The 14,423-nt window shown below is 49.0% G+C and overlaps 1 protein-coding gene across 5 annotated transcripts in view; it reads left to right on the forward strand.

The window, feature by feature from the left end:
- Positions 1–14,423, forward strand: part of IFT140 (intraflagellar transport 140) — a 214,143-nt gene that overhangs the window by 198,835 nt on the left and 885 nt on the right. For all 5 annotated transcript variants that reach the window (XM_075898985.2, XM_075898987.2, XM_075898984.2 and 2 more), the window contains exons 20-29: positions 5,655–5,845; positions 7,533–7,628; positions 8,106–8,238; positions 8,324–8,467; positions 8,858–8,986; positions 10,811–10,993; positions 11,432–11,638; positions 12,045–12,257; positions 12,340–12,506; positions 13,232–13,373. In XM_075898985.2, the coding sequence (XP_075755100.2) occupies positions 5,655–5,845; positions 7,533–7,628; positions 8,106–8,238; positions 8,324–8,467; positions 8,858–8,986; positions 10,811–10,993; positions 11,432–11,638; positions 12,045–12,257; positions 12,340–12,506; positions 13,232–13,373 (1,605 nt within the window). The remainder of the gene's footprint in view (positions 1–5,654; positions 5,846–7,532; positions 7,629–8,105; positions 8,239–8,323; positions 8,468–8,857; positions 8,987–10,810; positions 10,994–11,431; positions 11,639–12,044; positions 12,258–12,339; positions 12,507–13,231; positions 13,374–14,423) is intronic.

The raw sequence follows: 14,423 nt of genomic DNA on the forward strand, positions 1-14,423 counted from the left end.
AGTATCTTTCTATAACAACTCCTCTCGAATGCCAATATCCTTCTCTTCAAATCTTTCGTTATCACCCATGACTCACATCCATATAACATGCTGCTAAATACACACGTTTTCAAGACGCTCAGCTTCATTCCTAAGCTAATCCCTTTACTTTTCCAGATCTTATCTATCGCCTTCAAACTCGCTCTTGCTTTCACTGTTCTAGTCGCTATTTCCTTCTTACAGTCTAGATCATACGTCATGTTGCTCCCCAAATACGCAAACTTCTCTACATTCTCTAGTTTGGTCCCATCTACACTGATCTTCCTTCCTATTTCCTTATCTCCAAATACCATTGTTTTTGTTTTATCGATATTCATAATCAGTCCATACTGTTTCCCTTTATCATTTACCACCTGTACCATTCTCGGTAGCTTCTCTTCATCTTCCTCGATGATAACTATATCATCTGTGAACCTCAAGTCGTTAATTCTCATCCCGTGTACTGATATCCCTTCTACCTCTTCCTTGATCTTATCCATCGCTCTGTCTAGGTGCGTGATGAAGATACTTGGCAATATCTGATCTCCTTGTCTCGTACCTCTACTCGTTCTAAACCAACTTCCCAACTCTTCGCACGTTCTTACCGCTGCCTCCGCGTTATCACTGATATCCTTCAACAACCGTATCAGCCTGCTATCCACTCCGTATGACTCTAAAATGGCCCAAGTCACTTTCTGATCTATACTGTCAAATGCCTTCTGAAAATCGATGAATCAATTGTAGATGTTCTTGTTCTTTTACTGTGTATTATATCAACAAACAACCAAACAGGGTGGAGCTCATTCCTCTCCCCTTTGCAAGAAAGCCCTAGAGAGTTGTGCATCACCCAGAATATCCACCTAGAAGCAACCTACCTTCCGGGGTCCAGCAATGTTCTGCTGGACAAGCTCAGTCGGTCTTCCAGGGGGATGTCTTCCAGAGGTGAGGTTAGCCCCGTCTGGACCTGTTTGCCACCTGAAGGAATGTCCAATGCCAGAGTTACTGATTATTCATGGGCCAGGGTCTTGGGACTCAAGGGGATGCATTACATATCCAGTGGCTCTGGGAGCAACTGTATGCATTTCCCCCCTTCCCACTAATTCATGAGGCCCTCATCAGGATCAGGCGATTCGGGGCAGCCGTCATCATGATGGTGCTGGCGTGGCCTTGCCAACACTGGTTCATCACACTGTTAGATTTGGTGGTGGAAGACCTGGTGATGCTGCCGTTAGTCCCAGACTTGATCACCCAGGATTTGGGAGAAGGGAGGCTGTGCCACATGAATCTGGCAGCCCTCCACCTAGCAGCATGGAACCTGTGTGGTTGACGGGGTTAGCTCACAGGAGGTTCAGAAGGTGCTGCTAGAGACTAGAAAACATTCTACCAGGGCGCTGTATGAAGCCAAGTGGAGGGGTTTTGCCTTGTGGACAGAGCAAAGGGGGGCTAGACCCGATGAGTCCCACAATCCCCCTTATCTTGGGTTATCTACTACACCTTAGACACCAGGGCCTCGCTACATCCTCCCTGAAGGTGCATTTAGCAGCGATTGCAGCCTTTCACCCTGGGGAAGTCACAGGTCCATGTTCGCCAATACAATGGTAAAATGCTTCATGAAAGGGGTGGACAAGCGGTTTCCCTATATATGCCCCCTGGTGCCACCCTGGGATCTTAATCTAGTCCTGATGGGTCTCATGAAGGCACCCTTTGAGCCACTGGCCCCCTGCTCTTTGAGACACCTGTCATGGAAGGTGGCATTTTTGATTGCGATCACCTCAGCAAGGAGGGTCTCAGACTGTGTCCCCATCTGGCTTTTCTCCCTAAGGTGGTCGCTGATTTTCATATGTCACAAGATACCTGCTTGCCAGTTTTCTTCCCAAAGCCTCATGCCTCACCTAAGGAACAGGCTCTGGATGTTAGAAGGGCTGTAGTGTTCTGTATAGAGAGGACGAGAGAGTTCAGTAAATCTCCACAACTCTATTTCAGTAGCCAAGAGGATTAAGGGCTCACCCGTTTCGGCCCAGTGCCTATCCTCCTAGAGTATCGCCTGCATTAAGGAGCGCTGTGACAGCGGGTAGACAGAGCGCTCTACAAGGGCACAGGCCATGTCCACAGTGTACCTAGCACAGGTGCCTATCCTTCACATATGTAGGGTGACCATGTGTTCCTCCATACGTCTCTCCTCTGAGCACTACACAGTTACTCAGCAGGCCAGGGCAGATGTGCCTGTTGCGAGGGCTGTGCTACAGTCAGTTGCAATGTAGGTAACGTTAGGCTCTGACCCCACCTCCTAGGGTACTGCTAGGGAGTCACCTAATTGGAATGGACATGAGCAAGCACTCAGAAAATCGTTACTTACCTCGTAACTGTTGTTCTTTGAGATGCTCGTGTCCATTCCAACTTCCACCCGTCGTATGACTCCAACAAGAAGGAACTGAGGGGGTGGAGGGCCAGCAGGGGTATATATGTGCCGATATACCGGTGCCACTCCAGGGGGCTCCCTGGCTGGCCCTACGGATACTGCTAAGGGAAAAAGCTCCAGAATCCATGCACACAGTGCATGCACACCTAACTCGAATGGACATGAACACCACATCTCGAAGAACAACAGTTCTGAGGTAAGTAACTGGGTTTTATATTTTAAAAACTCCAGCAAAATTGGGACCTAATGTGGCTTTAAGATTCATGTTGTCATGTGGACTAAAAACCATCCAGAGAACTGTAAAGTGAGGGTAATGATAAGCAGCCACATACTAGTACCAGGTTAGCTTATTTAATGTCTCCATTAATGATCGCTACAAGGACTAACGTTTTAATAAAATTCACAGGCGATACTAAATTGAGGGCCAGTCAGGGTGCAGAAATAATAAATGGTCCGAGAAGTTTAAAACATGGGTAGAAAATGAAAAGAAGAGATAGCTTAGAAAAAATACAAGCTAACTAGGGATGTAAATGGTTAATCGGTTAACCAGTTAACTGGTAAGCCTCACTCTTAACAGGTAAGGCTTCCCAGTTCTGGTTAACCGGTAGGAGTTAGAGTAGCCCCCCACCCGCCTTGGGCATGGGGCTGCTCCAGGGCTGGATTACCCAATGGGCAGACTAAGCATGTGCTTAGGGTATAGTATTGTTTTCATTTTGAATTACATATGGTGGGGGCACCATAATCTTTTCAGTGCTTAGGACCTCTAGAGGTCTTAATCTGGCCCTGGGCTGCTCCAGTGGGGTGGGCCTGGGCTGTCCCCCGTTGAGGTTAAACACGGGCTCCCCAGGAACGGGGCCGGCAGGGGATGCCAGGCCTGCTCCTGGGGAGGCTTTGCTGCAGGCTTTTATAAGCTTTATACTGCAGAGCCCACAGTGTGTAACCACTAGCAGTTATATGGTTACATTTTAAATGATGTTTTATACCCCTAACGTTAATATATCTAGGAGAAGCCACACTCAGCGGGGAGTAGAAAGCTGGAAAGCAGCATAGCTGATGGAGTCCAGCAACCACAAATTAAATACAAAATTGCAGTGGGACACAAGTAACAAAACCTGACATGATTTGGGGTGCGGTTTTTAGAGGCACCCCATTGTGGAGCTTTGATGTCATGGTCTGTCTAAACACCTGGGCTACGTCTAGACTGGCATGATTTTCCGCAAATGCTTTTAACGGAAAAGTTTTCCGTTAAAAGCATTGCGGAAAAGAGCGTCTAGATTGGCATGGACGCTTTTCCGCAAAAGCACTTTTTGTGGAAAAGCGCCCGTGCCAATCTAGACGCGCTTTTGCGCAAAAAAGCCCCGATCGCCATTTTCGTGATCGGGACTTTTTTGCGCAAAACAAATCTGAGCTGTCTACACTGGCCCTTTTGCGCAAAAGGACTTTTGCCCGAACGGGAGCAGCATAGTATTTCCGCAAGAAGCACTGATTTCTTACATGAGCTCGTCAGTATTCTTGAGGAAATTCAAGCGGCCAGTGTAGACAGCTGGCAAGTTTTTCCGCAAAAGCAGCTGATTTTGCAGAAAAACTTGCCAGTCTAGAGACAGTCCTGTAGTGCACCAGCACCTGGAGTATTGCTTCCAAATGTAAATATCTCATTACTCGAAAAATGTGAACGAATAGGAGGAAGTTCAGAGAAAAGCAACTCAGACTGTTAGGATCCTGAAATGGATTCATGTAGAAGAGGCAAGAACTAAATATATGTAGAATGTGCTGAACAGCAGAATGTGCTAATAACCTACAATTATTTGAAGGGTATGAAGACCAAATAAGGTGGAAGAGTTGATATGAAAGCATAGAACTAGGAAAATACAGACTGGATATTTGGAAAAAAGCTTCCTGACTGTGAGATTTATTAAGCTCTGTGGAAGGGGGGGGAAAGCCACTTTGTTGAACATTAGTCTGGGGGTGGGAAAACACTGGCAAATGTTCTTAGAGAAACAATCCTACATCAGCAAGGAGCGGGTCTAGAATAGGACCTAACAGGCCTCTGCCATCTCTAGGGTCTATTCTTCTCTGAAAATAAATGGGAATCAGTAGGGGCTCATCTAGACTACACTAGAGTGTCGAAAGAGGATATGCAAATTCTGTGGGAATTTGCAAATCTTTTTCCGATCTCACTTTTGTAAGCGGAGCTTTCGAAAGTGAAAGTAGTTTAGCTGTGGCTTTTATGGCGAATCCCCCCCCCCCTTGTCGAAAAGCCGCGTAAACCTCATTTTTTGAGGAAGAGCAGCTTTTTGACCTGGGGGGAAGGGGATTCACCGAAAAAGCCGCATCTAAACTACTTTCACTTTTGAACGCTCTGCTTTCAAAAGTGAGATCAGAAGATATGCAAATTCCCATGGAATTTACATATCCTGTTTCCACACTCTAGCATAGTCTAGATGAGCCCTAGGAGATAGAAGTTGTTCCTTCTGTCTTGCCACAATGTGTCCCCACCACTGTACACCGAGCTCTGCTGGAAAGCAATTGTGTGGGGCAGGAAAAGACTTGCCATAGTGGGAGTCCATCTCAGAGATTAAAAATAGCAGCTTTAAATGTTTTCTTTGCTTGTGACACCCTGGGCCAAACCCTAAGGCTCTCGCTCTACATGAAGTCCGTGGGATGATCCATTAGTAATGGTCTAAGACTGTCTTCTGCGGAGTGTCAGGGTTCTCCAAGTGCTGTGTCCTTGTTGGTGAGAAAACAGCTACACTTGGCAAAGCTGCCCCAAGTGCCTTACCTGGGCCAAATAGTCGCCCTGGGCCCCGCCCAGAATGGCTATGCCAGCAAGTAGCCGCACTGTGAGCCATTTGATAACCTCCTGTATCAAATGGCTTAGTGTTGCTTCACAACCAGAATTTTATGACCGTTAGCTACTTATGTCTCTCCTGCTGCTGGTTAATATCACACAGTAAATGCTGGAGTCTATGTGCTGTTCCTTAATTTCCTGTAAACATCCAGTTTCTCAGTCACAATGCTTTTATTCCAAGCAACATATATTTAGGAGGTTAAAATCCTTCTGTCTTAACCCTTTGCATTATGCAGTGCAATCCTTAGTCTGGAGTAACTAATTGCTCAGAAGTCCACTACCTACCATGCATTACTGCTTAGATTTAGTCCCTGCAATGTGCTTCTCAAAGCCCGGTAATTATTCACTGTTGTTTGTTGACTCTTGCAGGAAGATGCAGAGCGGCTGTATAAGAACTGCAAGCGCTATGACCTCCTGAACAAGTTCTACCAGGCTTCTGACCAGTGGCAAAAAGCCATGGAAGTAGCTGAGACGCATGACCGGGTTCACCTCCGCACCACATACTACAACTATGCCAAACACCTGGAGGCCACTGCAGAGCGCAGTCTGGCGCTCAGCTAGTAAGCAGCTTCCTAGACACGCTTACTTCCAGGACACACAGAATCCAGAGCTTCAGCACACCCCTGCGGACAGCAGACGCCATTTGGGCAGGGATGTCTGAGGGGTGCTTGCTACTAATAGATAATCACTTTCTCCTTTTCTGCCCTCTTCCAATCTCAAAGCATTATTGAAACAAACCTGGCAATTGGAAAAGAGAAGCAGAGGGTCAGTTACTTGCCCAAGGTCACATGGAAAGTAGTGGAGTCATGAATAGAACTTGGATTTTCTGTCTCCCTGTTTTTTACCACGGTACTAGCCTTCCCCTTTGCACACTGTTGTACACATCAGCTCTGTTGTTAGAGAATTCTTGACCCACCTGAAACCTCGGGAATTAATTGTGGCTCACGTGTTGTGAACCTGATGCTTACATGGCTCCCAGAATTCTCTTCAGTGATTGCTAAGATGCTGGGAAAGTTGGCGGGGGAGTTGGGTTTTTTTAGAACATATTTAGTTTATGCATGACGCCCTTACGACGTCGGTCACTCTGGAGTAAAACAGGGTTTTGTGGGTGAGATGGGAGCAGAGGGCGGGAGTCAGTTAATGGAAAGAGGAGCGAGTTGCAGATAGGTGGGTTAGTACAGTTAAAGGAGCAACCTTCCAACTGGGAGGTAGAGGGAGAAATTGCGCTGGAGATGAGCAGCAATATGAAGACTTGTGGCTGAGGTGAGACAAGCTCTGTATTGAATACCCTCTGGCACAGCCTCCCACGCATTTCTGCTACAGCTGTGCTAGGTGTTTGTGGCCTTGGCCATAAGCACTTTATTGCCCTTCTGTAGCACTTCAGACTTCTGGCAGCTGGCTTGTTTTGAAGGCTTCAATGTGTATGTTAGCTCTTTGGCCCAAATAAACACTTTTTTCTGTACCCTTGTTAGCTCAATGATTTCCACACCTTTGGTCTTATCAGAGCAGCACCTTGTCCTGTGTTTTTCCTTGGCGTATTGGCAGGACCGTACCAAATTCACCGTTCATTTTGGTCACTTTTACAGTCAGACGATTTTTTAAAATAGTACATTTCATGATTTCAGCTCTTTATATGTGCAGTGTTCTGGTGCTGTAATTGTAGGGGACCTGAGACAAAAAGGAATTGTGGGAGAGCATTGCAAGGAAGGCTGCAGTACTCCCTCTCTTCTGCACTGCTGCTTGTGACAGCGCTGCATTCAGAAGTGGGCAGCTGGAGAACAGCAGCTGCTAGCCGGGAGCCCAGCTCTGGTCAGCCACTAACAGCAGCGCAGAAGTAAGGATGGTATGGCCTTCAGAGATGGGTGCCCAGATAACAGCAGCTCCTTTCTGACGCCCCAGCTCTGACAGCAGAGCAAAAGTGCTACCCCCTGCAACTCCCTTTTGGGTCAGGACCCCGAATCTGAGAAATGCTGGTTTTGCCTGTGAAATCTGTATAGTGCAGCATAAAAGCACACAAAAGAGCAGCTTTCACAGTCCAGGATGGATTTTTCACGGCTGTGAATTTGGCGGGGTGCTACCTGTTGGCACTTAGGGGTCAGCATTGTTCCTGCAGTTGATGAAAAGCACTCTATAAGGACAAAGAACTATGACTGGTATTAATTGTAGAGACTAAAGAACTAAAATAAAGCTGATTCATGTAGGAGTTGAGCACAGATAGCCATCTAATGTGCCCTTTCCCCCACACAGCTATGAGAGATCGGATACACATCGGTTTGAGGTGCCCAGGATGTTCTCTGAAGATTTACAAGCCTTGGAGACCTATGTCAACAAGATGAAGGATAAGTTAGTGCCTTGTTACATCCTTCCTTCCCTGAAGTGTGTGAAGGAGTGGGAGTTTCGGGTTTGAGATTGCTGGTTCAACTCTTTCCTGCCAAGTGTTCAGATTTTCCAGGTTACTTCAATAAAGAAACATGCGAGTAGGGAACATTTTTGCTAATTCATTGTACCCTGCAGTGCTGGAATTGTATTCATTTGCCTGCTTTGGTTATGAATCTGGTTCATTAGAAGGGACCGCATATACATGTTGAAGCGCTAGTGCTGCTGGTGCTGTGATGGAAAGAGCTGAGTAACACAGGCCAGAGACTTTCATCCAGTTTGCCCTGTACTGAGCGCCATGACTTGTTTGATTAAAGCGCATCTTCCAGAATAGCAACCAGTCTTGCTTTGAAGACTGCAAGAGACAGACAACCCACCCGTTCCCTGGGAGTGTGTGCCAATGATTAATCAGCAGCATCCTCATTTATTTGGTTTCTTTTCTAGGAGCTTGTGGAAGTGGTGGGCACAGTATCTGGAGAGCCAGTCAGATATGGAATCTGCACTCAGATACTATGAGTTAGCGCAGGATTATTTCTCCCTTGTTCGTATTTACTGCTTTCAGGGCAACATCCAGAAGGTAAGGAAGCCTGTTTCCTACTGCGCCCAGATCCATGTGCTTATGTTGAATCGAGTGTGACTGTGAAGTGTGGCTTTCTTTGCAGGCTGCTGAAATAGCCAACGAAACAGGAAACTGGGCGGCATCCTATCACCTGGCTCGCCAGTACGAGAGCCAGGATGAAATCAAGCAGGCCGTGCACTTCTACACTAGGGCCCAGGCATTTAACAACGCCATCCGCTTGTGTAAGGTACGAATGCCACGGGCTCACCACCAAGGGCACCTCTCGGGTCATGTACATCAGGCAATGCCTGGGAAAGGGGTCTCTAATGCAACATCACATACTGATGCCCCTTTTGAGCCCACGTATCCCCCCAACACCTCTCCTGAAATAAACAGATCCACAACACACAAAGCAGAAGTCCTGCCCCAAGAGGGCTGTGGCCCCACGAAAGGGAGGAGCAGCCAGTCCATGCAGTTCACTAGGCCTTTGCTGTTCCTTTAGCTTTGATATGGATGGTGGTCATGGGCGGCAGTATAAAACCACAGGGAGGTGGTTGCTGCACTATGGAGCCTGCTGTGTGGGACGTGAGTACAGAGAAGAGTGTTTGCGTAAAGCTGGCTCTTTACTTTTGAGTAGGAGAACAGTCTGGATGACCAGCTGATGAACCTGGCTCTGCTGAGTTCCCCAGAAGACATGATAGAGGCAGCCTGCTATTATGAAGAGAAGGGGGAACAAATGGACAGAGCAGTCATGTTGTACCACAAGGTAACTGATTCAGCAAAATATAAAGCTTTCAATGGAAACCCGTGGGTACCCAATGAGCTGCATCCATTCTGCCTGGTCACTGTCCTGATGAACAGCACCCCTTGCTAATCCCGTCCTGGGCCCCCTGGCCAGTGCCCATCACATAGACGTGTAGATGGAAAGGAATGTGAAGCGGCCAGCTAGGCCAGTTCCCTGTAATCAAGGCAGAACTGGACACATCATAACGAGCCCATCCCTGACTGACAGGTGTGCAGCCTCTTGTGAAACAGCTAGTGATGGAGCTTCCACAGCTTCCCTAGGCAGTTTAGCCCAGTGCTTAGCCTCTCGGACGGGTAGGTCCAACCCAGACCTCCCTGGCTGCAATTTAACCCCATTGCATCTTGCATCATTTTTGTGGCTGTGAATGTTCCAAATTGTCCACTTCTTTCCTGCCCTGTGGAGCCGAGAACTGGAGGCCGCCCTCCAGCTGAGGCGTCTCAGTGTGAAGAGCTCAAGAACGACTTCTACAATCTACGGGTACCTTTATGTTAATTAGGGAAAAGTGAGCGAGCAACCAGCAGTCAGTAGGGAAGGGCTGTGTCCCCACTGGCTGGGAGATGCTCGCTGCTCTGGCCTCTGGAGCTGCTGCTGTGGGAGAAGAGCCCCTCCCCTAGCCAGGCAGCTCCGTGTGCAGAGCTCTGAGCCCCTGGCTGGGCAGGGCTCATTCAGCAGCTGCAGGGCCGCGCCCCACGCATCTTAGGGGAAACCTTGGTGGGGAGCCATGGGGGGTTGGTGCATCAAATAATCCTGCTAAGAGTCATCTGGACTAGGCGTGGGAGGAGGTGAGCGTTCTGGCTGGGGATGCATGCTCCGCGGAGCGGGGGGACTGGAGAGCTGGGCATGGGAGGGTTTTGGAGGCACTGGCTCAGCTCAGGAGGCTCCCCAGAAGTGGAGATATGTCCCTGCTGCTCCTTCGTGGCGGCATGGCTGGGTGACTGTGCACAGCCTTTGCCCACAGGCACTGCTCCTGCAGCTCCCATTGGCCATGGATCCTGGCCAATGGGAGCGGCAGAGCCAGTGCTCCAGGCAAGGCGGGGATACTGCACAGAGATCCCGTGACTGTTCTTCTGCTTGGGAGCAGCAGACACATGTCCCTGCTTCAGGGGAGCCACACAGAGCCAGATAGGGAAGCCTGCCAGCCCCAAACCAACTGGACTCTCTACCTAACATTTCAAGCTCAGAAGTTTTGCTTTATAGAGATTTGTGGCTGATGACGTGCCGGGTGAAACCGCTGTTACCGCACTTAACTCTTCTTTGGACTTGTACCTTCCTGCCACATTTTTCCAATGCCACTAAATCAGCCCACTTTTCCTACAAATAGTCGGACTCCCAGCACTGCCAATCAGTGCTTTTTATTTATCAGTTAATAAGGGTTGCTACTCAGCTGTGCAGTTTTCTTTCCTCTATGCCTGCCAGAGCTGCGAAGACAAGTTCTGCACAGAGCTGTACTAGAGGCAGAATAGAGAGAAACCTGTCAGTCTCTGACCTGCTAGTGAGTCCCCACTTCCTGCATTTGTGCTCCAGTAGTACTGCAGCAGAATGGCAGGCATGTAAGGTTGCGGTACCTGGGAAGGGCTTAGTACGTGCACGTCGGCTTAGGTCCACTGGCCTTCGTAACCAATGGACACTTCATACAGAGAAGGATGGAGGCTTAGCAGCTGCTGATTCTGCCAGGTCTCTGCTGCAGAAACCTGATGACTCTTTCCTAATAGCTTCTTGCCTGGGACCCTACATAGAGCCTGTACAGGAGAGGGAAAATCTTAAGGGCTGTTCCTGGTTTTGCAGGCAGGACACTTTTCCAAAGCACTAGAACTGGCTTTTGCCACACAGCAATTTGGGGCCCTGCAGCTGATTGCCGAGGACCTGGATGAGAAGTCAGACCCGGCCCTGCTGGCACGCTGCTCTGACTTCTTCATGGAACATGCCCAGCACGAGAAGGCTGTGGAATTGCTGCTAGCAGCCAAAAAGGTAAAGCCTTTGCCTTGTTCCTGAGAATTCAGCAGCATGGGACCGTAGCAGTGCCGAGCTCAGAGGGAGCTGGGTTGCACCCTGTACCCTCACCACACTGCAGCGAAGCCCCAGCTGCAGAATTCTTATCGGGATTTTGAATTCCTCAGAATTCCTGGATGCAGGTTTTGGCCCAGCCCTGTCTGGAGCCACATTCAGGGTCAGTCCCCTCAAAGCTCAGGATCTTCAACTGCGGGGCTTGGCTCAGGGCCAGCGTGGGAGTTAAGATTCTGCAGCACAGCTGGGCTGAGTCCTGTCACTTGGTTCAGCTGCACCATTCACACGGTTGGACAAAAGCTCAAAAGTTGTAGCATGCGTAGAGACTCTGCTCCTAGCAAGCTACGTGTGGCTGGGGTCCTTCAGGCAGCAGCAATCCATGGTTCTCTCCTCCTTCACCAGTACCACGAAGCCCTGCAGCATTGCCTGAACCAGAACCTAACCATCACAGAGGAGATGGCTGAGAAGATGACTGTCTCCAAGGACTCAGAGGTGCTCTCCGAAGAGGCTAGAAAAGAGCTGCTGGAACAGATTGCCGACTGCTGCATGCGGCAAGGCAACTACCACATGGCAACCAAAAAATACACTCAAGCAGGAAACAAGCTGAAGGTGAGTCTACACAGGTGGGGCGAAGCTGCAGTATTAACATCTGAACCCCTTGGAGCCCCAAAGCAAGTGCAAAGGCGATGCCATGAGTTGGTTTAAGGCAAAAATACTCTTGCTAAATATTTGCTGCTGTTTCTCCCCTCCCCCAAGTTGCCTGGGATCCCTCTTCCACAGGGTTTGCTGTCAGCATGGGAGCTCCCTACTTTCCCTCCCAGGTCAGGACAGAAGTGCTCAGATGACTGGCTTCAGCCCGTGGATTCTGCTGTGGGAGTGTTTCGGCAGCAGCAGTGGAATTGTGCCTTAGTTTGCAGACAGGGGATCCAGGATTGCCTACCCAGCACTGCCTCGTTGCTTGCTTCCTCATGTTTCTGTGTTGCTAACAGTAATACTTCTTCCCACCTGTCTGCAGGCAATGAGAGCATTGTTGAAGTCTGGAGACACTGAGAAAATAGTGTTCTTTGCTGGTGTCTCCAGACAGAGGGAGATTTATATCATGGCAGCCAACTACCTACAGTCACTGGACTGGCGAAAGGACCCAGAGATTATGAAGAACATCATTAGCTTCTATACCAAAGGAAAGGCCCTCGACCTCTTAGCTGGCTTTTATGATGCCTGTGCTCAGGTATGTCCTGTCCATTCTTCGAGGAGTTGGGTTGGTGAACGCTGGCAACAGGACACAAATCTTATTTGTCTTTTTTCAATAGGTGGAGATCGACGAGTACCAGAACTATGAGAAAGCACAGGGAGCCCTGACTGAGGCATACAAGTGCCTGTCAAAGGCAAAGATGAGAAGCCCAGTAGAGCAGGAGAGCAAACTGGCACTTTTACAAAGCAAGATGGCTTTGGTCAAGCGATTCATCCAGGCTCGCAGGTGATTTGCAGTGCTCAGAGCACACAGAATGGATGTGGATACACCGTGGCTGTGTCTATACTGCATCCCTTTTCCAGAAAAGGGATGCCAATTAGACATATCGCAATTGCAAATGAAGCAGGGATTTAAATCTCCCCCACTTCATTAGCATAAAAATGGCTGCCGCTTTTTTCCAGCTCGGAGCTTTGCTGGAAAAAAGTGCCAGTCTAGACGCGGATCTTTCGGAAAATAAAGCCTTTTCCAAAAGATCCCTTATCCCTTTAGGAAAAGGCTTTATTTTCCAAAAGATCCGCGTCTAGACTGGCGCTTTTTTCTGGCAAAGCTCCGAGCCGGAAAAAAGCGGCAGCCATTTTTATGCTAATGAAGCAGGGGAGATTTAAATCCCCGCTTCAATTGCAATTGCGATATGTCAAATTTGCATCCCTTTTCCGGAAAAGGGATGCAGTCTAGACACAGCCTGTAGCTGAGGGAAGCAGCAGCACTGTCCTATGCAGGCAACACTTCTGAAAGCACCTTAACTTTTGAGTAAAAGGTGAAGGTAGCCTTGAGATGAGTGCCCTATCCCTATCCCCCTACTTGGAGCTGAGATACTATGAGGGTGGCCATCTTACAGAAGGGAGGCTTTGGGGTCTCCAAGTGGTTCAGCTAACAGCCAGATGCAGTAAAGGAGAATGCGCCTCCCTCCTGCATGAGCCGTTGACACTTTCAACCTGTTCTCTCACTAGAGTTTACCCTGAGGACCCTAACGAAGGAATCAAGCAGTGTGAGCTTCTCCTAGACGAGCCAGACCTTGATAATACCATCCGCTTAGGCGATGTCTTGGGTTTTCTGGTTGAACATTACTTACGGGTGGAGGAATTCCACATGGTAAGTTGGTCTTTGCGCATCATCCATGGTCGTGGTGCTGTTCAATACGTAAGGACAAAGGAGCCCTAAGGAGCTTAGTCTAAATGTTTGCATCCCTAGGGGTGGCTGCTCTCAGCCTTTCACAGGTGTAGATGTGCCATAGCAGAGCTCCCCGGGAGTGTTTCTGTTGGCCTTTGCCCTGTAAGAGCTGCGGTATCACTGCCAAACACTGTGTGGGGCTTTCAGCTTTGATCCTAGTGTAGGGAACTGCACAAGGAGCAAGCCAGAATCCAGTTTTAATCGGTGGTGGGAGAGTTTTTCTTTATAGGACTTGGAGAGAAAGTCACAGAGGTGACTCCTGGGGTAAGCATACTCATTGCCATGAATAGAGGGAGCAGCAGCAGGTCATTTCTCTGCAGTTGCTTGGTGCCTCTGGCAGCCACCGGGCCGGCCCAGAAAAAATGGGAATTCATTAACTTGTAGCTAGCGGGAGTGCTGAGACACTTGGGCAGAGCAGGACGTGCCCAACAGCACAATGCGGAATGGCTCAGGGTTACAGGCCTTGGCCAGCAAGAAACCTGCTGGTCTGGACCTGCCAGGTGCAGTGCATGGTGCTCTCCTGCTCTGTGCTGTCTTCACGAGGGCTGCATGGACAGTGTCTCAGCTCCCGGCTGACAGAGAGGAATCACGGCTGGGCTGGTCTGTTCACACCCGGCATGGCCACGGTCAGAAGACAGGACGCCAGTGTGGCTGTTACGTTCTTAGCTGGGGAATGATGGTTTGCCAGGGCGGACCACGTTGCTGAGCCTAGCCCAGCGCTGACTGACAAAGTGGGTTTTTGCCTATGGAAGCATATGCCACAGGACTCCTCATTGTGCTAGTCTCAGCTCACAGGCCTCCTAACAAGGTGACCATTTCAGTGTGATGCCTGAAATGTGACAGCAACACCTTGGCTGTGTCTAGGGTCTACACTGGCCGCTTGAATTTCCACAAAAGCACTGACCATCTCTTGTAAGATTGTCAGTGTTCTTGCGGAAATACTGTGCTGCTCCCGTTCGGGCAAAAGTCCTT

This window comes from Pelodiscus sinensis, chromosome 15, assembly GCF_052426305.1.
Source record: "Pelodiscus sinensis isolate ZL-2025 chromosome 15, ASM5242630v1, whole genome shotgun sequence".
Lineage (NCBI taxonomy): Eukaryota > Metazoa > Chordata > Testudines > Trionychidae > Pelodiscus > Pelodiscus sinensis.